Source organism: Rhizomucor pusillus (genome assembly GCF_041956525.1).
Source record: "Rhizomucor pusillus strain CBS 183.67 unplaced genomic scaffold VTP01scaffold_3, whole genome shotgun sequence".
Lineage (NCBI taxonomy): Eukaryota > Fungi > Mucoromycota > Mucoromycetes > Mucorales > Lichtheimiaceae > Rhizomucor > Rhizomucor pusillus.
In genome coordinates this window covers 1,988,784-2,010,966 of record NW_027192145.1, presented here as the reverse complement: position 1 = coordinate 2,010,966, position 22,183 = coordinate 1,988,784, and the positions used below count along the sequence as shown (strand labels likewise).

The following is a 22,183-nucleotide window of genomic DNA, read 5'->3' as shown; positions in this document are numbered from 1 at the left end:
CTCCACAAGAAGATTTACCTATGTATATTAGCAATGATCTTTTTTGCGCTAGATGACACATCTATAGTGCTGTTTTTGACACTATAATAGCAGTACATCGAATATAGCTCTACGGGTATTCAGTCCTTATTTATAGTTTTAGCATAGCATTTTTCGAGTGCAGTAAGTGGATGTCTGCAAATCAACAATCCGGGGGCGCTGTGTCCTTGTGACACAAGGCCGCAAAGAAAAGCGAGCGGGCGCTGGTATGGTGGCTTCACTTCTCTCCACCAACTTTTTTCTCCACATGCTTCGCAACACCAAGATCCTCGCTGGTTCCTCGCACCCAGAGCTGGCAAACCTCGTGAGCAAACGATTGGGTACTCCACTTGCCGATGCCACCCTTAAGAAATTCAGTAACAAAGAAACAAGCGTTGAAATCGGTACCGTACATTACCCGTTTAGCCTCTGCTGCCAAGCTCCTTGTCTCTTTCTGCCACTTTTTTACTGACAGTGAGGAAAATAAGGCGTTTCTGTCCGAGGCGAGGACGTATTTATCATCCAGTCCGGCTCCAATGAAATGAATGACAATATCATTGAACTTTGCATAATGATTCAAGCAGCTCGAATCGGGTCCGCCAAGCGAGTTACAGCTGTGCTACCGTATTTCCCATACTGCAAACAGAGCAAACGGAAAGGAAGAACGTGTATCACTGCAAAGTGTGAGTAAGCAAAGTTGAATTTTCGCTAGTTCGCTTCCATTTTTCTCTCCGCTTAACGAAGCTTGGGTAGTGGTTGCAAATATGCTTGCCGTCGCAGGCGTGGATCACATCATTGTAAGGATTTACGCACGCAATATGCTAAATCTTCCGCGAGTAAACAAATCTCTACTTGTGTCTTAGACAATGGATTTGCATGCATCGCAAATGCAAGGCTTCTTCCAGCGACCTGTTGATAATTTATACGCTGAACCCAGCATTGCAAAATGGATTACTCAAAATGTGCCCAACTGGCAACAGGCTGTTGTTGTAAGCAAAAACGCTGGAGGAGCCAAACGGTGAGAAAGAAGATGCGCTAGATTAAGCATAATGTGGCAATGACTGACCTCTGGTGCGATGCAGAGTGACGTCTTTGGCAGACGCATTGCGTTTAGATTTCGCTCTTATCCACAAGGATCGTGCACGTGCTGGTCCTCAGGGTCACAACCGCCCATATAGTGGCATGCCAAAAATGAACGGTACCGTTCGCCTATCCGAGGAAGACGAAGAATCAGTCGTAAACGGAGAAGGTTCCACAGCTAGCGACGATTTGATGATGGCTTCTATTTCATCGTTGAACGAAGCTGGCGTCAATGGAGATGTAATGAACACAGCTGTTTCGGTCGTTGCCAACCATGAAGGAGAGGAAAGCACTATTACATTGGTTGGAGATGTCAAGAACAAACCAGTCTTCCTGACGGTAAGTTCTGCAGCATGGTTTTCTAAAATGGAGCAAGTAGTCATTCGCGTTTATTGTAGGATGATATGGTTGATAACTGCAGAACTTTCTTGGATGCCGCCGAGCATCTCGTCAAGAAATGCGGCGCAGAGAAGGTGTACATCATTGCTACACACGGTGTACTGAGTGGCGATGCAGTCCAGCAAATTGAAAACTGTGAGAGCGTGTACAGGGTAAAACAATGCCGATTGCACTCTTTGCTTGTCAAACGATGCTTATCGGCTTTATTTTTAGCTCGTCGTCACAAACACCTTCCCGATCCCCAAAGAAAAGATCGAGCAATGCAGCAAGCTGTGTATCATCGATATTTCCTCGACTCTCGCTGAAGCTATTAGACGAACGGTAAGCGCAACCTGTCACTGTATTGTACGACGCAGATTGATTAACTTGGATTTTTAATCCACAGCACAATGGCGAGAGTGTCAGCTTCCTTTTCAACCATGCAGAGTGAGAATATTTATTCACTTTTCCTTTTGAATAACCTGGCATACTATTGTTTACACACCTTTCGTTTTTCCGTGAGAATATGTCATGAAAATTGGCGTTTCCCTGACAGAGCTATCAACCAATAGTTTAAAAGACGCGTTCTCTAACTGCCATAAGGACATCTGATAGTCTGATTCATCATTGGAGACAATGTCTACCTATTCAAAGTTTTCATAACGTTAGCAACCAAAGAGAGAATGAAGCAACGGAAGAAAGGAAAAACCAATTTCAGGGAGAATTGTTCTCCTTCTTTCCCAAATTTCCCAATTTGGGAGTCGAATTTTTTCTTCTTCCCTTTCTTTTCTTCCCTGCTGATAATCACCCATATGCAACGGTCATGAAATCGAAAAAGTCGTCGAAAACGGCCGACCGACATGGACATGAGGATTCGGCACGCAGCGGCGCATTCTCGTATCTACGAAGTCGATTATTTCACAGTGGCAGCGCTGCTTCTTCTTCTTCTTCTTCTTCTTCTTCTTCTTCTTCTTCTTCTCACGGCTACACCGACAACAGCGGCGGTGCAGCTCATCGACATGACAGCCGATCGATGGACATGACGCATTCATCAATCTCACGGACCACATTCAGCTCCTCTGATTCGACCCAACGACCGGTCTCCGTGTCTCAAGTCACCAGCTTGCGACGACGTAGCAGTATGGCCGTCACCAAAGAAGGCCTACTTTACAAAAAGGCCGATTTCAAAGCATTCCACAAAGCATCAAAGCGGGATCGAAGCTGGAAACTATATCGCGTAGTCTTACGCGGCCACAAACTATATTTATACAAAGTATCCCAGGATTCACCGCTTCAGTCATTCTCTTTATCTCCATCAGCCAGCAGTATCGCAAGTGCTCAGCGGAGGATACAAAATGTCGAGGAAATATTCAAGGACCCGTCATTACCAGTAGATTATATTTTCGGCGCGACTTTTACAGAGGCAGATCAAACTGTGTGTTTGTTGATCTTCAAGAATGATCTTGTCATTGGTATCACAACGCAGACTCAGGAACAATGGCGTGTGGATTGCAGAGTACGCTTACACCAACTCAAGATGGAGCAAGATGATCCCCTTATCATCAAACTCACACACGAGCGGCAGCAGCGCACTTTTGAATCTTCGTCCACGGAGATCACGACAGAGTGGGTTGATGCTTTCAAGGAAGCACAAAAATCCAGCATTGATCGTCGGACGAGGCTGTACGACGGTGCGCACGGACATCCTGATTTGGAAGTGCGCGACGGGAAAGTGCAGGCCGGGTCCATCGAAGCTCTGGTGCATGAGCTGTTGTACCAAACTGCCGACAAGCACAGCGATGAATACCTTCGCGCGTTTCTCCTAACATATTTCATGTTCACCACGAGCTCGCAAGTTTTGGAGATATTTAAACGATACATCAAAGTTAATGTCGTGCATACGCGACTCGTTCAGATATTTACAACCTGGTGCGAACATTTTGCCCAGGATGTCGTCGGTGATGTGGCAACTAAAATGATGGAAATACTGGACGAACTAATAGCAACAAACGAAATGGCATCCGAAGCACGGGCAACAAAGGAACTGGTGATCCAAACGGTCGAGAAAAACGGAGCAGTTGGCGAATTGACGAAAAGCGACAATGTAGCAACATGGGAAGGTTGTACCGTGGTGCAGCATATCAAATCGGCTGACGCTAAATATCAAAAGATTGATCTATCAAATGTACTTGCGTCTGGAATGGCACCAGGCTTATTTTTAAGGTTGGATCCTCGACAGTTTGCAGAGCAGATATATCTCTTCCATCTTGCTATGCATCGAAATCATTCAAAGGACTTGATGAGTTTGCTTTCATACGTTCCGAAGCCACAGCTGCCGCCTCAGATGCTCAATTCACTTGTATTTACGACGGCTGCACCGCATTTCATTTCGAGAATGATACGACACCATATACTAGTGCATTCGCAGCAACAAGATATTGCCAACGCGAACAGTGTCAAGGGAATACTGTCAAGAACGCGACTTATTGAACACTGGATTCAAGTCGGCAAGCACCTGCTCGATCTCGGTGACATGACCGGATGGTGTGCTGTTGCGAACGGGCTCTGCTCGCTTGGCATTATCCGTCTTAAAGAATCCTGGAAGGGAGTTGACCGTGATCTCGTGACACAAGTCGCGGGAGAATGGGTTAAACTCTTATCTAGCTATGGCTTTTTTCCGCAAGACGTCTGGATGGATGGTTGGGAGAAGGAATTGATCTGCGAAAAGTTTGCCCGCGTAATGTTTCGAGACGACCAAGTCTTCAAATCGCTTCCCTTTTTTGGTACGATTAGGCAAACTGTTGATCGCTTACGGAAACATGTTCCTCAGACCTGTAACGGGGATGCTATATACTTTCGAAAATTCTACGGTATATACCGTGCCGTGCAAGGCGGGCTGGAGAAATGCAAGGAACGTTACGGTAAAGTTGATTTGGCGAACGTCTCTTACACAGTAGTCGGCCCTTTGCAGGCGTTCTTTGAACGGTCGGTCACAGAAATAATATCTTTGCCACATGATTTCAAATATTTGCAAGAATGCTCTTTGCTTTGTGAACCTCGCGTGCTTGGGCAGAGTTTTGACCGTCATCGTCGCTTGGGGACTTTGCATGACACGAACGTTACACCTCCATCGTCATCGATACTCAAATTCCCGGATGTTTTGGAAGGTTACCATCTTTTCCAACAGGACATGCCGCATGATCTTTCGAAAAAGTCGAGCTTCAAGTCGGTAGACGATCACAGTTCATCGATTACAAAGACGACGCAGACACGTTCACCACGAGTGACAAGTCGCAAGATGTTTCGACGCAGGACATATAGTTTCCCACCTGGAGGAGCTGCTGTAACGAGCTCGGAAGCTATACATAACTCTAATGCATCGTATCCTAAAGGTTACCTTGATACCGTGCACAGCAAAACCTGGCTCGCATCTCTTGCTTCTCATCGACAGGGCTCAGTAACTGCAAAGGCGTTGTTAGATGCTGCTCACCAAAGAGACAAGGCATGGTTTTTGGTTGTTCAGGATGGTGCTCTGGTGCTCAAGGCGTCGACACTTCTCCAGTCTGATGATTCCGTTACTACCAAATCTGTGCACCCGAGTGTTTCGAGCGGCTTCTTGGCTCTGGCAGACAAGGGCAGCTCCGGTATCCGTTCAAGATCTGGGACCATTAGTACTAGCGATACCTTGCGAGTGCCTGAAGATAGCGAAAGTAACAAGTCAATGCCTGTTCTCGTTAACGTCAAAGCCGGTACCTTGGAAAAGCTGGTAGACGTACTCGTTGACGGTGTTTCTGTGTACAATCAAGATATGCGAGAACAATGGCATCTTTTGTTGAGTAGCGAGAATCGTGCTCAAAAGCAATATCTGACGATCGATGAGGAGGAGTTCGAGAGCGCTTTCTTTGTGACATATCGAAGTTTCTGCTCATGCCCACAGCTACTGGAGCTCCTCCGTGGCAAATTCACAGGCGCATTCGAGTCTGCAAAAGCACAGCAACAGCGTACAAGCACGTTGGAATCTGTCTTTGGAAAACCTGAACAGAACGAGCAGATTGATTGGAAAAAAGTAGCATCAACGCAGCTCAAGGTGTTAAATCTCATGATATACTGGGTAGAAGAGCATACATACGACTTTGTGGATGAGATACAGATACTGGAGCACGTTGCGCGGTTCTTACACGATGCTCAAATTTCGTTGGAGGAATGGCAACGAGAATTGAACAGCCAGCGACAAAACTGTGATTTAGAAATAGATAGCAAAGAAGTACAGCAATTAGGCGACGCAACCTCGAGACGGCTCCAAGAATTGCGAATACTTTTTATCCAGAAACTCCTATCGCCATGCTATGATTTCAAGGCCATTAAATACGAGACTGAATGTAGTCGCAAGGTGGATGAATTTTATCAGCTTTTGATTGCCGGATATCAGCAGCCATTCAAAGCAGCTATCCTACAGACCAATGGAGAGGATTCAGCGGCGTTCTCGTTAGCGCATAGCCCACCGTACGGAGTCGCCAGAATATCGCAATACTCTGCTAGGACGCTTTTGCGACAAGCCGATAGATGTGCGCGCACGCTGTTTGCATCGGTGACCCTTCAAGACTGGATCCAGACATTCGATGTTTTTGAAGCTCAATCGACAGACCTGTACGCTTGGTTACCTTCGCGCAATGCATCGCATATTCCTTCCCTATCCTCGGCCTTGTCGTCAGCCCGTGATGCTCCATCGGCACAGCAAACATCATACCATATATCTCCAGAAGATGTCGTGATTTCAGATATATTCACCGCCATTGAAGGAGCTCGGCGCTCCATGGTATCTCCAACAGCCTTTTCTGCAGATGATTTAATCTTGGCTCTACCAAGTTCTATCCAGTATCTTTATTGCATGCATTTTATCATTCGCAGTTGGGCCATACATGAAATCACAGTACCGGGACTATCTGTAGAAGCAAGAAGTCAATGCATCGAAAAGTTTTTACAGATCGTCGTTGTCAGCAAGGCAGTTACTGAACAGATGGTGCTATTCCCTGAACTGCGGGACGTGGAAGATAGGCCTCGAAGGGTCCCAGGATTTGTCGAATACGCTGTCGCCAGTGCACTGATCAGTCCCGAAGTTCGTCTATTCACGAATGCCTGGCAAAGAGTGGCACAGAGACACGGTCAAGCTCCACTGGATACCCTTGAGAATCTGCTAAGTCAAGTCGAACCATCGGAGGATGCGCACGATATGGCGCTTGTGCCTAGTGTTGGATGGATTTTTGATCGCATGCTAGAACTATGTTCTTCCGTTCCTGACACGTACAATCATCGACAAGATATGATCAATTTCGACAAGCGACGCTACGTTTTCCACTTTTTCCAGCTTATCATGAATGCGCAGATGGACTTGGAAGAAGGAGAACGAGTAGACAACCTTCGAGATGAGCGTCTTACGTTTGTTGTGCATCCTCAAACCAGTGCCTTAACTTGGAAGGACCTCAAGGATCTAGCTCATCGGGAAAGCAAGGGTCTTTCGATCAAGGGAGGATCAGCTACTCGGGGACATCGAGGAGCAACAACAACGTTGATATTCAACAAAATGGTTGGAGACCAGCTAGAACGTTTGAAACGGAGTATCAAGGAACGAAATCGAATCGATAAAGAATGTCGTGATCAGCAACATAAACTGCAAAAGCGCCAGTTGGAACAAGCAAAATTGTTGGAAAAACAAGAGAAGAAGACACATCAGCGCAGCCATTCTCACTCGCAGCTGCCGAGACTAAACTTTATTCTACGAGGATTGCGCCCACACAGCATGCTTTCTGTTGATTCGACGTTCACTGCAGCCAAGGTTTCGACTGTTATCAATCTCATTCATTCCACGATTTCAGTGGCTAGTGCGTACACGAAGCGAGAAAATGTATTTCGGATAGTCACTGAAGAAGGCGGCCAGTATCTATTTCAAGGCATGAATCGTGAAGATATGCATGAATGGATGCAGCAAATCAGCAATGCAGCCCGAGAGGGAACAGCCAAGAGGCAAAGCGTTTTGGCATCGGAAGAAGCAAGTAACGGCAATCAAAGACGCAGTCAATACGCCGAAGAGCAAGAGGATACTCGAAGGACTACGCAAAGTGGCAACAGGAAATCGGTATACGGCATGGAGCTTTCTATCCTTATGGGGGATGGAACGGTACCACCTATCGTTGAAAAATGTATTCAAGAAATTGAGAAGCGCGGTCTAGAAGAAGTTGGCATTTACCGCATAGCCGGCTCAGGATCTGTTGTGGAAGAACTCAAGAAGGAGTTCAATACCAACATGGACGCTGTGGACCTTAGTGATCCCAAGTGGGCTGACATCAACGTTGTAGCCGACGCTTTGAAACAATTCCTACGCAGTATACCCGGGTCCTTGTTGACGCACGAATGTTACGATGACTTTATCCATGCTTCAGGTAAAGAAAATCACAGGCCTTTCCCAATGCAGCTTTAGTGCATTTCTTCGTTGTTTTCTAATTAACAATGGTTTCCTTATTCTAGCGTCGGAGGATCATGATCAGCGTGTATATTTGATAAAGCAGACACTCAAAAAGCTACCGGTACCCAATTACATTCTTCTAAAACGACTAGTCGGACACTTTGTTATGTAAGTTGTTCACCTTGCCTCACATATGGATTGGATGTGTTTTACTAACGTACAATTTAGTGTCACAGACTTTGAGGCTATCAATCACATGTATGCTACCAATCTGGCGATTGTTTTTGGACCGACCTTGCTGCAACCAGCACCGGGCCCTGCATCGTTTGCAACAACAATGTCAAATCTTGGCCATCACCAAACTATTGTCAAGTATTTGATCCTACACTACCATTTTCTTTTCGACATTGAACATGAAGAGGACGAAACAGTTGTCAATTCAAGCAATGTATCCTCTGTTGAAGACTCGGGGCTGGCACCCGATCACTTGTAATTTTAATCTTCTTCCCTTGTGAATATAAAAGTGATGATTGCTTTGTTTCTACATACTTGCTTTCTCATGAGAGTTTCTCAGGGGGTCGGAATCGATGGTTGGTGCTATTGGATTGCTTATTATGGTTTTCATTGCTTGTAGTGCATAGGATACGGTATCGGCTGGATTTCAGACCGATTGCATCTTCCTTATGGAATTGCACTCCATGTCAACCTGAAGTGCGGTATGATCTGATCAAAATAAAACTAGCCTGCTGTGGTGCGCCCAAGATGCGAGCGCAAGCAACTGCCATGTTCGGCACGATCTCTGCCGCTTGTCTGATCAAGTGCAGCCTAAGGCTTCCACAGCCGCTAACCTCAAAGAGAAAGCGAGGATATTATTCTGTTCTTATGAGCTTGGAACTGCAATGACGCATTATCTTAGCTTCTTGAAGATTAGAATGGATCAAATGGACCAATATCCACACTACCTTGCCATGGATAACCCCCTATCCAATACTCGTACGACAATCGACAAGTCCATCGTGCCCCGCGGCTTTCGTCATTCTCTCTCGGACCTCCTTCAAGCGTATGATCGCCACAGCACCTCTGTCAGTGCTGAGCGAATACTGAACAACGAGAGTCGCATTTGACGGCTTTCCATAGGCAAAGTCGTAGTACAGAAATGTACAAACAAGCCATATATTGCCAATTGGAACAGCAAGTTCTGGTTCTTATATGAGGAAGCCACTGTTAACTGACGATCTCCAGAAGCCCTGTCCATTCTCTAATCCACGACCTTGACGACGATATCTACGTCGGTTCATTTACAGACCAAGAGCTCGCCGAAATTGAGGGATACAATCCCATTGAGTTCGATTAGGAGCTTCCCCATGAATTACAACAATATCTATACTCGTTCAAGGAAAAGGCGAATCTTGAATGAATAATATTTTCCTTTACTGGCTCTAATCAACATGTGTAACTGAAAACTCCGGATGAGTTAAACGACATGATAATGGAAAAGACCTTCAATCCAAAAGGGCAGCCAGGTCTGTCTCGGGCCCGACAGGCCATATGAGAATGCAATCTGTCTTATAACTACAATCTACTCCAAGGCAGTCTGGTCGAAGATGAAGGCACGTGGATATCCCTCAAAGAACTTGTTGCAGAAGATCCCACGTATAAAAAAAAGCAACACGCTTACACGAGTATATCTCGACACAACGGAGACTCCCAGAGTGGTCAAGGGCGACCTAAGCAACGTCTGGTTTCTTGCTATATTCAATAGCAGCTTTGTTGTTGACGAAATCGTCAGAACTTCATATAACTGTGATGATAATGGATTGCTCTGCTGGCTCCGTGTGTCGCCTCACCCACATCCAATGATCCTTGTGTTCCTAACCGAGAAGTCGTCTGCGTGAAGCAACTGGTGCCATCCAGGAGCTCACTTACCGTGTTCGACTACACTTGTTTTACACAGTAGCAGTAATTAAGGATTATGGTGATTTCGTATCGATGAAGATAACCGCCAGCAGACGCCATTAATCCCACCATGCATCATCTCCTCATCAATATCCGCAGCAATCTTATAATACGCTACTACGCTAACTCCGATGCCTATCTATTAAGCCTTTGAAGTACATCCGGAATAATCATTGGCGTTGTCAAACTATTCTCATCGTCCCTTCTCCTATAACGAAACGGCCAATATGGTCGTTCGCCATTGTGGTGTCCACATGTCGTTTCTTAGTTCCTAAGACTTGGCCGATAGCTTGTCAATACTTGGACTCAGTTGCGTGCTTAATATTGGGGTAAAAGTTTTCTTCTTTCTGCGGCAGCGCAGCGCGGTAGTCCTCTGGCTATGAGGCCGCACTGCATCTCTGTTCACTAACTGAGCAGTGCGGAAGTGCTTAGAGCTGCTAATATTATAACAAAACATAGTCAATTATCAGAGAATTTATTGCAATTAGCATTGCAGGCAGTGGGGAAGCTTGTTCCTTGTTTTCTCCAAGATTTACCGCTTGCGTCACACCACTGGGTGCCTGCCAAGGCGGACCTTAAGAAAGAGGGATCTGCAAAAAATTTCTGCGGAACATGCTAGCAAACCGGAGTGTGTGAGACAAGGTATCCAAAAAAGGTATCACGGTTTTCTAAGAACGTCGCACAAGTCTAAAGTTCTCATCGATGAGGATGATTGCCGTCATTTGCCTCCAGCGCTACCACGATTGTACACATTGATGTCTCTTGAGAAAAACCAACTGGCGCCTGTGAAGGATGTTGGAAGATCGGGTACTCTGAACTTTTACAACCTACGAGTAACTATACTGGAATGCGTTCTTTCGAATTGAGTTGCAGATTAAAAGGTCATAATCGCTGCAGGAAACACAAGAATATTAAGTTTGCAGTTGCCTGCAATGGGGAAACTTCTCCGCGCTCGCAAATCATCGTCTGCCATGTAGCTGCCGTTCTCTGCCAAGGACTGGAATTGGGACGAGTCTGGTTACCAAGACACGTCACGTTGCCTTTATACATTCTTGCTCAAGGAAGAGCTTCCTCTGTACAACGTAAAAGAAAAGAACGGGAGCAGCCTGCTGCTGACTGAAGCGCAACGCAATGCGCCTCGACCATCAAGCACCAAGGTCCTTTTCCACGAAAAAGGCAAAAACAGCCTGGGCAAGTGAGGAACCGGACTGCCTGAAAGGAGGAGTACAAGGGATGTTGCCGTCATGACAACAAACGGAGCAGAAGAAGGACATCACATGGAGCCCATTTTACCTAAAGAGTAACGAAAACAAAGCAGAAACACATCCAATAACCAAATGCCAATGCACGCCGAGCAACGTTGCATTAAAAGTAAAACAAAGTGTGGCCTTTCGGTATCAACCAATTACATAGTAGAAACAGCTGTACGCCTATAACCTCGCTCTGTCGTTAAGATGGGGTTAGTAACGAGAAACGTGTCTCGCAAATACTCCAGCCATCCAAATATTTCGAGGATCTTATGTAAATAGTAGGCACGGGTTGATATTGCTAAGATTTTACAATATCAGTCAACGGCGTTGCTGGCTGCCCTTGATTGTTGCGGTTCTTCTTGATGCAAACGCAGGTATGTTGTCAAGATACATGTGCATCAAAGGAATGAACCAGCCCAGAAACTCTCGCCCGCGCAGGACATCAGTGTCGCTATTTCCGCCTTACGTAACAGTTAGATAGCTAGGGACTCGTCAACAATGTTGAGAGGACTGTCACTGCCTGGCAGCTATACAAATTGTTCTGTCTATAATAAATAATAAAAAATCTAAAGATAACTCGTATGCAATTATCGATTAGATCACCAGATGCTGTCAAGCGACCATAACAACAACAACAAAAACAACAACAACAACAACAGCAGCAGCAGAGTGATCCAGCCATCAAGAAAGAACGCCTTCCAATCGGATACCTCGTTTGTGGATCGGGCTAGGGGCTAAAAAACAAAAAAGCACACATCTTTGTTAGCAATGCCGCTGATGTTGTCATACACAAATATGTGTAAAATGTGATCAGTATGGTCCACTCCGCTGACCTCAAGGTCGTCAAGAACAAACCACTTTGATCTGTCTCCACGTGAAGTGCAGATAGAAGAAAAAAAGTGTTTCAAATCCCCCATTCATTGCTTTCGCCTGCTATCCTCGGCTGCAGATCAATGGGCGTCGCTGCATTGTGTTTTCGTGTTACTGGACGGAATAATCAGTTGAAGATTTTAGTCACCTTTGAATGTATGATGAAACGGTGCGAAGCATGCGCTGCTGTTCCAGATAGCCAGATGTGGATCAATCTGTAGATCGCTAGGGTAGTTTTCAAATTATCAGATCTTTTGTCTAGTCAAGTATGAACCTTGACTTCTTTTTTTATCTAAATCGTCGCCGGAACTGGGTGTGTGGACTTTCCAGGGTCCACTATCGTCACAAGACAAGCTCTACTTGAATCTATTACACCTTTAAGGTTTTCGTCTTTGTCGCTAGATAGCAGGGGTGGGAGGGTACAAACATTAAAGCCGCACTCTTTTTCTGCAGTTGCAAGGATACACAGTATGTGTGTGTAACTTTGCAACCCGTGGCCTCCTCAGTGTGATTTTTTTCCACCATTTAGTGTCCCAAGTCTTATTAGATTCTTTCCTTCATTCTAGACACTTCATTGGCGAAAATATGAAAATCGGCGGGACCGCCTGGACCTGTATCGCCTCAGCCTCATAAAGTTCGCTTGTGCAACCGGACCGGCCAGAAAGGATCGACGGCAGATTTTTGGTGCCAGTGTCAGTGAAACTCGGTGTATGAGGGGTGTGATTTCCATAAAAGGACTGGTGCAAAAAATGACCGCATCCGCAAAGGCGGTACTGGGAAGGAACGAGGACAAACAAAAAAAAAAGATGCTCGATTGCCCACAGTTTGCAGCAAGAAGCGATTACAGCCAAGAAGCAGTGGCAAATATGTTACTCAAAAAAAACGAGAATTGAGGGATTGCCTCCATAGAAAAACTAGGCGTCATATTTGTATATTTTTTTTTTTTTCGCTTGGTGGAGGGAGCATTTTTTTTTGTAACAAGCAATTAGGCACTCATTTCTCCGGTGACCCCCAAATTCTAGACTTGTAATGTGCTCAAAGAGAGCCAATGTCGTTGCTGTTTTGGGAGGACACAGAGTCTGACGTAGAAAAGGGCAGCTATTTTAGGTTTGGCATCTAGGTCAATCATTGAAATCTTTCGGGTGACACGGTCCATTCACGCAAAGCTATAAAATAGGGGATTTCCTTTTCGCAATAATGGCACTTTTCTTTTCGCTTTTATCTCTTTTTCTTTTTCTTTTTCATGCTTCAGTGTCCTACAGTGATGATCGCCGCCAATCCGGACCGAATATTCTCGCCTCCCGCGACTCCACACAATGCTTCCTGCGGTGCCAATAAGGTTACCGTCTCCGTTGACAATCACAACCTATCCCAATCCAGCCCTCTGGCCACACCGCCTTCAAGCTTCATCCTCGATGAGCGCCGGGTACCTTCGCGCGCCAAGAAGGTTTTCGCTTTCCACGCTGAACGCAAACAGGCCATGCCATGCTTGGCAACAGCTGCAGAAAACCATCCAATGTACACCCACCGGGTCATCCTTCCTCTACCTCATACAAGCAGCTCTCGCAACAAGCAAACATCAGCTCTCCCGCAAGAATCCTTGCCACCAAAGAAGCGCACCACGTATCGCAAAGTTTGCCCAACTCCAGGTTGCCCTCCCGACACAGAGGACGCATTCGCTTTTCTGATGACACCGCAAGCCATCCAAGCTCAAACACGGCGATCTTTGCAAGAGCAGACGACGATCACTGCCGCTGCAAAGCGTAAGCGCACAGACTCCCAATCAAGCACCACCAGCAGTTCGTCGACCACTGCAGCCCCATCCTCTCACAAACAGCAGTCCGATCGCCACATCAAAAAGGCACGCACCGATGCAGCCATGGCCTACGACAAACTGGATCTCTCTGTTGCCGACACACTCGTATATGACCATAATTGGATACCAAACAAGGATGCCCTGAATCACAAAGTCAAGGTTAATTGGAAGGGCGGTCCCATGAAAGGCTTTGAATCCATGCCTTACTACGACATTCTCGACTCCCGTGAAACTTACATTCCTTTCACTTTGCGACTGACTCCAGAGCAGTACCTCAAGTGCAAGCGAAGTCTCATCCTCGGCGCCCAGCAAGCCTCCAAGGAGCACAAGCCCTTCCGCAAGTCTGACGCTCAAAAGCTATGCCGCATTGATGTCAACAAGGTCAGCGAACTGTGGAATGTCTTTTCAAAGCTCGGCTGGTTCTCTCCAAAGAACGTTGACTAAAGGATCAGATCCTTTCCCGCTTTCTTTGTCTATTTCACGATCTCCTTTTCTCTCCCTCTCACTCTGCCTGATCTCTGCCGTTGTTCTCATGTATCTCCCTATATCTTCCATTGTCTCTTCTCTCTTTTCCTCCCCTAATGTACATAACGACCTGTTGTATATAACATTGTGAAATTCATCATCGTCATCCGAGGTTGCTTCTTTAATTAAAAGTTGTTTCCCGTCGTTGTTCTTTTTTTATCAATCGAAGAATCGAAACCGCGGGTCCGTTGCAAATGTTGGTGCTACTGGCAGAAATGATAATAATGTGGGCAAAGATGTCCCACCTAAACTATACCGAGTTGGCGCCGGACTGGCTCATATTATTGGATTTTCTTGGCGCAACTAAAAAATCGCCCATTCTCCCCACCCCCAACCGCCGCCCCGCCCACTTAACTTTTTTCTGTTTCTTCTAGCCATGTGCACTCACACGTATGCACATAAAACACAGTTTTCTTTTGTTGCTGCACGTGTCATGTGCTCAGTCTGTGCTTTTTATTTTCCTACATTGTTTCTTTGACTTAACCTTAATAACCGCCCTGCATGGTTTGACTAACAATTGGGCACATAAACTTCGTTCTTATTTCTGTATGTTCTCACCACAGCAGCGTGAATTAAATGGTATATCATTGCCGTCGTGCACGACGGCAGTAGAAGGATCGACAAACTTTGCGCTTGTACTTTTTTGATTAAAGTCTCGGTCGCCTGACCCCGCCACGGCGACCCAGTTACTATGTACAAACACCTGTTGCAGCAGCGGCGGCGGCAGCAGCGTTGCAAGTTTGCAGGTGCCTGCTATCGATTGAATGTTAGTAATTTAGATAGCGTCGTACCACAAGGATATTTCTGAAGGATCCATGGACAATCACCTGCGATATTGTGTTACTTTTGCGCGGCGCTGGAACACCACTTGACAATTCTGCAGAGTAGTAGCTTATCTCTCTCTATGTGTGTGAGCTGATATCATTGCACTCTGAACAATTTTGCCGTCGCCGCTTTTAGTTACGAGTCAGGCGCGGTCCATTGCATTTATAGGCGTACTAAGGAACAGCACCTACAGCGCAGTAACGCCTTGGCTGATAATCGCGGAATGATTCACTCATGAAGTAAGAACTTCTTCGAAATTTGCGTATAGTAGAAAAATCATAGGTTTCATACACTTTTGCTGCTTTAAACCGCATCGACCAATTGAAACTGTGTTTGCAAGAGCATTCGCTCACTTGAACTTATACCTGTACACGTTCCTCTTTTCATTTGTGTATCTTTGTTTAGCATTTGCTGCAGGTGCAACCGTTTATCCATTTACTTTTTGCATGATTGTGACGCGAACGTTGTACTTGCTGATCATTGACTTGATACTTCAGGGTTCAGATCAGGGAGCTACAAAGCAATACATCTGCTCCTCCTTCTCAGGGAGCCGTGAGATATGTAAGAAAATTGTTGTCTATGCGCCAACATTTACAAAAGTCCAATGTATCATGTCTCTTGGTTTGGTTGATTCTTTGTATAGATTCGAAAAATTTATTTTGACTTGTTTTCTCCTCGTTACTGGTATCTTGGACTGGACACGATAATGTCAATCCTTAGCATCAGATTATCCGATATCGATGAGATGACAGTGAGTGGTTTACGGAGAATGCTTTTCTTTTTTCTCTCATCTACAATTCAGCACTCCTGCTGCTTGCCCTGGATCGGACGCAGTGTAAATAAGTTAAGCAATGGGTACAAATGGATATCCGACAAGAAGCAGTCTAGCTATGCTTGTTTTCGGAACCGTCGGTGCCTGGATCTCGAAAATATCAGGAACGAAAGAGCGGCAATCACCAGCAATTAAGTTCATTCCACTTGGACAGCGGAATTGCATGTCCTTAAGCCGTCTTTTCTTAACATTCACATGCAATGGCCGTGTGGATCGGCAAATGTTTGCAGAAAAAAAGAAGACATGCCCTAACTTTTATAGATGAACGGCGCGGTGCCTCCTCCCTCTCTCCCGGGACCCACATTTACTCAATGTAGCTATCAGGAATTGATATGCGATCTGCAGCAAGTTGATCCACAGGTACGATTGTCACTGATACAGTGACTTGGACACCCATTCAGATGCGAGGAGCATAAAATCGTTTTCACACACAATGAGCCTCCCAGAGAGAGAGAGAGAGAAAAAAAAAAGAAAATCAAGGTCGTCGGTTGCGCACATCGGAGTAAGTGGAAAGAGAAAGAAGATCCTTGTGGAACGTGAAAGCCAAGAATAGTTTGTGAATCCACATTGTACATGTCTACCTAAGGTATAGCTGTCGATCCATTTGAAAATGATTTGCAATGAACTTTTCCGGGCACACTTTTTAACAAGAACCACACAAAATAAACTAATGCAATGGATTATAAATGAGGCTTGGTAATCAGCTCTCCGTTCCCCCCATCCGCGCCTCGGATGGTAGATTGTGTAGGTTGCAGTTTCCTCTTGTTAGCCCATTAACCTTTTTTTTGGAGATGCGGGCTGGACCAATTGTCTGCAGAGCCAAGAAGGCTGATTCGCTTGAGTTATTTTTTTGTGTACCCCTCTCTCCCCATTCCCTTTCTCTCTCTTATTCTTTTCCTCGTCAAACTCGAACACCTATCTTTTCTTGCTTTTCGCTTCTACAGTCACAGATCATGTTGCCCGTATCGAACATGCGAGGCAGCAAGCGACTTATCGTCTTTGCGACCCTTCTCACGGCGCTGGCTGTTTATTGTTTGTCGTCTTCTTTCTCGAATAGCCAACATATCAGCAGCACAACATGCCACGAGGCTCGGTCCCTGAACCAACACACCGAGCAACAGGATGATGCCAGCTATTATCTGAATCTCAATGGCCTCAACTCCTCCGTCGACGCACGCGCCAAGGGCGAACGCTTACTTGTGCTGACAACACTCAAGAATGCAAGCCAACACCTCGAACGCTACTTTACCTTACTCGACAAGACCACATACCCGAACGAACTCATTTCGATCGGTCTCCTGGTAACTGATTCCCAGGACGGTACACTCGAGGCGCTCGAGCCTCTCGTAGCGAACCTCCAGAGCCGCTGGTCTAATCGGTTCTCTGAAATAAACGTCTTCTCGCGAGATTACAAGACCGAGATACCTCTCAGCTCAGAAGGGTCGCCAATCGAGCAAGAACCTTACCGACGCTCCGTCTTGGCTCGGGCTCGTAATTTTTTGCTCGCCTCAGCCCTGCGAGATTATCACAGCTGGGTTGCCTGGCTCGATGCGGAAATGTATGACTACCCACCAACCATATTCGAAGACTTGATGGAAGCCGACGTCGATGTCATTGTGCCAAACACGCTAAAGTATCGCGAGGATTATTCTTTCTGGGCACATGACAGGAATAACTGGGCAGAAACGGATTATTCCCTGGAAATACAAAAGAATGTGGGTGAAGATTACCTCTTGACCGAGGGATACAGCGAAATGCCCACTGGACGCTACTTGGTAAGTTTATTTGTTGTTTGCTTTGATTATACTTTTCATTGTCTTCTGATCACCAGCGTTACATTTAGCTCGTTGATATGCCAACGCATTTCGGCAAGGAGCACAAGGTGCCACTCGATGCCGTAGGCACAAGCTTCACGTTGGTCAAGGGCCACGTTCACCGCGAAGGCGCCAACTTCCCTGCGTTTGCTTACCGGCATCAAGTCGAGACTGAAGCATTCGGCAAGGTCGCAAAAGCTATGGGTTTCACGGTTTACGGTATCCCTGGATACATCGTTTACCATCTATAAAAGCCCAACAATAATTTACACGCACGCAACACATTCACGCACACACACTCACACACATATAATACACATATACGCACGAAAAGAAGCCCCCGCCCAGTCATTGTTTATCTTTCACACACTTTTTCACACTACGCTGCATAGCCTATATAATTTCTGGCCTATTTCCCTCTCTCCATTGTTAGAACGACCCTTCCTCCGGTTTGTTGCATGTCTTATCCCTTTTGAATTTCTGTACAATGTTTTGTATCTCCACAAATGTAATATTTCTAGTAATGTACTTGGAAACGACGACGCGGTTGTTGCGCGTAACAGCACAATACCCTGTGAATGTCTGCTACTGTGTTTTATTACTGGTTTCTATAACGATGGTGTCTGCGTGCATTTTCTTTTTTTTCTTCATTTTTTTTTACAAGTCAGAGCGAACCTTGAATCCAGGACCGTAGGGTTCCTCCTTGAGAGTGGTGTAGACGCCCGGAGCAGGCTCGCAGGTGTGACGACCGGATTGCGGTCCTGGCTTGATCTCCTTGCCAGCTTTCAAGTTATCCAGCAACTTTTTGGTAGTTTCGGGTGTCAAGTCCTCCTGTTGATTCGATTTCAATTGTATACTGTTCAGTAACCTCATATTTTTCTTTATCTCGATTGCATGTATTCATGCACACATACATAGTAATCGTCGTTGATGGCCATGACGGGTGCATTGACACAGGCACCAGCACACTCGACTTCAACCAGAGTGAACAATCCATCCTTTGTCGTTTCGCCGGGCTGGATCTGCAAGTGTTCTTTGATGGTGTCGAGAATCTTTGTCGATCCGCAGCCTCCCAACTGACAAGGTGTGGTCGTGCACAGTTGCAAAAAGTACTTGCCGACGGGTTGTCTATACATTGCCATCATCAACGTTGCGCCGCGAAAATAGCAAAGAAAAGAAAATTCTGCGTGCGTACCTGTTGAACATGGTATAGAAAGTAGCGACTTCGTAGACGCGCATGGGTGGTACCTCCAACAAACGAGCAACTTCGTTCATAACCGAGATGGAGGTGAATCCGTGCTGTCGTTGACCCAAATCCAAGAGAGGCATAATGGCAGCCTTTTTATACTGAGGCGGGTACTTTTTCAGGATCTCTTCGATGCGTTTCTTATTTTCTGCATTGAACTCGAAGGGGATCTTTGGGTTGTTCTCGGGCGTGTCGCGGTGCTGTTTGTCGAAATGTGTTTAGCAAAAAGGTAAACTAGCTGTTTTGCAGAGTCATTGCTGGAAGACGAACATACCACAAACAGCGCGTCTGACAAGGCAGCAGGTGTAGAGTGCATGTTGCGAGCAGCCGGGCGCATGGCAGAAGAAGCCATTGCTGCCTTGCGAGCAAGAGCGCGGACAGTGTTCATGGAGAGTTTATGTAGAGAGGGGAGTGAGTCGCTTGAGAGAAGAAGCCTCTGTGGAGACGGAGCGATAAAATTGTGTTTACGGCCTTCCTTTCGCCCGGAAATGTGTGACGTCGCTCCTCTGCTGGTGCTGCTGTTCCACTCAAGGAACACCGACACTGCAGTGAGTTGTCATCCGTGACAACGCTTTCTCTTGAAACAATACAGTACCAGGCGTGCCCCGTGTACTTGAAAATCTAACAGTGTCATAATCGTTGAATCATGTTGTTACCTCCAAAAATCAATAAGAATATAAATATTGCCAACTTTTCTCTTGTCTAAAACAGGTATAAAAAGGAATACAGCGAACAGGCCTAAAGAATACAGGTTCTCTCTATGTATTCAAGACTCTCTATATGAGCAGAGTTTTAAAGAACGAGGTATATAAACCGATCTATTGGAGCTTCTTTGCCGTCTCCCGAGACTTGACCTGAGCATGGATACATGAATGTACAAAAGCACCTATCCTCCCTGTTAGCTTGAAGAAAACGCAAAAATGCATGCATGCAATGCTTGCACACATGCGGGCGGGGTTGCTGGGGATGGGACGCACCTGCTTCGTAGATGATCCAGCATAAGGTTCCACAGAAGAGGTAGAACAACACACGTGGAACGGTATCGAGCTGGTCAAGGAAAGGGTATGGCCAATAACCGTTCTTGGTTTGGCAGTACCAGGACCATGCCAGATAGAGTGCCGCGCAGGCGTAAATCAATGCGACGTGGCGTGGGGATCGCTTAAAATCGGCGTTGAAGATTAAAAAGTCGCTCCAGAGAAACATGGCCGGGTAAAGGTGCAGAGCAAAGTCGACAATATTTGGGATTGGCGGCATATCCTTTGGTATCAGCAATTCGGGATCAATGAATACCATGGCCCAGTACATGACACTGACAAGTCCTTCCAGCTGTGGTATTGCCCATGGATTAAAATCATCACGTAGAAAGAAGCTGTAATCGTGACTTACAGGAGTAGCAATATTCGTCACTACTTCGTAAAATCCTAGCAACAAGCGGAGCCGGCACTCCCTCTTTTAGTAAACCTTCCATATAATGAAAATAGCACACACAAAGAGTGTGTGAGATATAACAGTGGAAGAAATTTTTTTACCTTGCAGCCCCCCTGGAACAAAAAAGCGATACATCTTGACTGCAAATGCCAACGTCGCAGTCGACAAGCCGAGGATCGTCAGATACTTGACGTATGGTCAGCTCCTCTTTCTGCGCACAGCGCTGTTGACAGACTGCCTATACCTGAAAGTGGCCCCCGAAACCCACAGCGTACGGGTTCTCGTAGACGTAATGGACGCTGTAGAGTGCTAGTAGGTTGGATATAAACCCAATAGTACTTATGGAAAAGCTCGCGTAGCTTGAGAGCGCCATGGAAAATGCAAGAGAAAGGAAAAGAAGCAGATGGACAAAGTCCGCTGAGGGTTATCTCAAGAAGTTTTGAGGGTGATCACCGGGACAAAAACAACTGGACAGCAACGGAAGCCCAGACCATCATTGTTAAAATGTCGCGCAGGTTTAATAATATATACACACCCCTCTATCCCTGCCTCCCTCCCCAGGGAAGCGTGCCGTCCGTGCTGCTGATCATGCACTTCCTCTGGAAGTACTATTATCGAAGCAGAAGCGAAAAGTACGTATATCTCAGCCAACTTTCACAGACCAAAAAGAAGTATCAACTTATATCCATGGTAAACAAGGTCCGTGGATACCTATTTCATCACAGCCCAAGAAAACTGGGGGTGGTTTCTTCATGCTAGAGACGCTGACGCAGCCGCTTGCCAAGGCCCATGTCGGAGATGATAGCAGGAATATAGATAGGACTACTGAATTGGAGATTCACAATCTTTTTTACTTTAACATTTGATCTTAATTTGAGACTTTTGCTTTAATGATCTCTAGCCAGTGTGGAATTAACATGCAGTCTTTGCAGAGTTTATTCCACCTGGCAAAGCGTCGTAAGCAATGTCAATGATAGAAAAACAGTCTCATTCGACACGGTAATGATGGGAATTGACTGCTGGTATGTTTGGATTACAAAGGGAGATGATGAGCATTCAGGTACTTCAGATATATTTCTTGATCGCGTATCCCCCTTTTTCCTTTGGGAGAGAGAGAGGGATGCAGATCAAGTGATATGATGGAAAATTTTGCACGTATATGAGGGTGATAACGTTTTGCTCTGATCCGCTACTTTGTTGGACCAAACTTGCACTGGCATAGTCTGCTTCTTCAATGTGAAACATTGCATACGTGCTGATACATGCGTATAATGGATCATTACTTTGCATAATTGTCATCTAGTTTAGAAGCCATCAATTGTGTGCATGAACCCTGCCTAAGCGAAATTGACAGTTGCACTGATGGACAGCCAACAAGAAGGAGCAAGATATCAAGCAATGCTCGGCGATGTGATCGTTTACATCATGCTCATCATCAGCAGCGCATCAATGCGTTTCAGAATGCACTGTGGTAAGCCGTACAAATGACTTACAAACTCTAAACCTTGTTGTAATTCCGGCGAGTAATAACAATAAGAGCAATGATAATAATAATAATAATAATAGTAATAATAATAATAATAATAATAAAACAAGTGTTATTCTTGTCAAATTCTCGTGTTTCTCCAAAGGAGATGGAGAGGAATGTGTCAGATGACGTGGGATGCGAAAGGTCCGGATAGATC

The 22,183-nt window shown here is 45.7% G+C and overlaps 7 protein-coding genes across 7 annotated transcripts; 5 read left to right on the top strand and 2 right to left on the bottom strand.

The window, feature by feature from the left end:
• Positions 1-286: 286 nt before the first annotated feature.
• VTP01DRAFT_7012 (uncharacterized protein) lies at positions 287-1,927 on the top strand (the record flags this gene model as incomplete). The annotated part of the gene is made up of 8 exons (XM_069385978.1): positions 287-422; positions 507-701; positions 772-815; positions 882-1,036; positions 1,101-1,437; positions 1,497-1,649; positions 1,711-1,818; positions 1,883-1,927. 8 exons carry the CDS (start codon positions 287-289, stop codon positions 1,925-1,927), a joined length of 1,173 nt encoding a protein of 390 aa, XP_069243385.1.
• A 372-nt stretch (positions 1,928-2,299) lies between these two features.
• VTP01DRAFT_7011 (uncharacterized protein) lies at positions 2,300-8,429 on the top strand (the record flags this gene model as incomplete). The annotated part of the gene is made up of 3 exons (XM_069385977.1): positions 2,300-7,913; positions 7,999-8,104; positions 8,165-8,429. 3 exons carry the CDS (start codon positions 2,300-2,302, stop codon positions 8,427-8,429), a joined length of 5,985 nt encoding a protein of 1,994 aa, XP_069243384.1.
• A 1,111-nt stretch (positions 8,430-9,540) lies between these two features.
• Positions 9,541-9,831, top strand: VTP01DRAFT_7010 (uncharacterized protein; the record flags this gene model as incomplete). The annotated part of the gene is made up of 1 exon (XM_069385976.1): positions 9,541-9,831. One exon carries the CDS (start codon positions 9,541-9,543, stop codon positions 9,829-9,831), a length of 291 nt encoding a protein of 96 aa, XP_069243383.1.
• A 3,424-nt stretch (positions 9,832-13,255) lies between these two features.
• Positions 13,256-14,272, top strand: VTP01DRAFT_7009 (uncharacterized protein; the record flags this gene model as incomplete). Its single annotated transcript, XM_069385974.1, has 1 exon — positions 13,256-14,272. The coding sequence occupies one exon, from the start codon at positions 13,256-13,258 to the stop codon at positions 14,270-14,272; it is 1,017 nt and encodes a 338-aa protein (XP_069243382.1).
• A 2,691-nt stretch (positions 14,273-16,963) lies between these two features.
• Positions 16,964-18,075, top strand: VTP01DRAFT_7008 (uncharacterized protein; the record flags this gene model as incomplete). The annotated part of the gene is made up of 2 exons (XM_069385973.1): positions 16,964-17,785; positions 17,854-18,075. 2 exons carry the CDS (start codon positions 16,964-16,966, stop codon positions 18,073-18,075), a joined length of 1,044 nt encoding a protein of 347 aa, XP_069243381.1.
• Positions 18,076-18,481: 406 nt separating this feature from the next.
• VTP01DRAFT_7007 (uncharacterized protein) lies at positions 18,482-19,458 on the bottom strand (the record flags this gene model as incomplete). Its single annotated transcript, XM_069385972.1, has 4 exons — positions 18,482-18,655; positions 18,739-18,952; positions 19,020-19,270; positions 19,345-19,458. 4 exons carry the CDS (start codon positions 19,456-19,458, stop codon positions 18,482-18,484), a joined length of 753 nt encoding a protein of 250 aa, XP_069243380.1.
• Positions 19,459-19,888: 430 nt separating this feature from the next.
• On the bottom strand, positions 19,889-20,871 carry VTP01DRAFT_7006 (uncharacterized protein; the record flags this gene model as incomplete). The annotated part of the gene is made up of 5 exons (XM_069385971.1): positions 19,889-19,956; positions 20,048-20,396; positions 20,457-20,491; positions 20,600-20,684; positions 20,743-20,871. 5 exons carry the CDS (start codon positions 20,869-20,871, stop codon positions 19,889-19,891), a joined length of 666 nt encoding a protein of 221 aa, XP_069243379.1.
• Between the last annotated feature and the right edge of the window lie 1,312 nt (positions 20,872-22,183).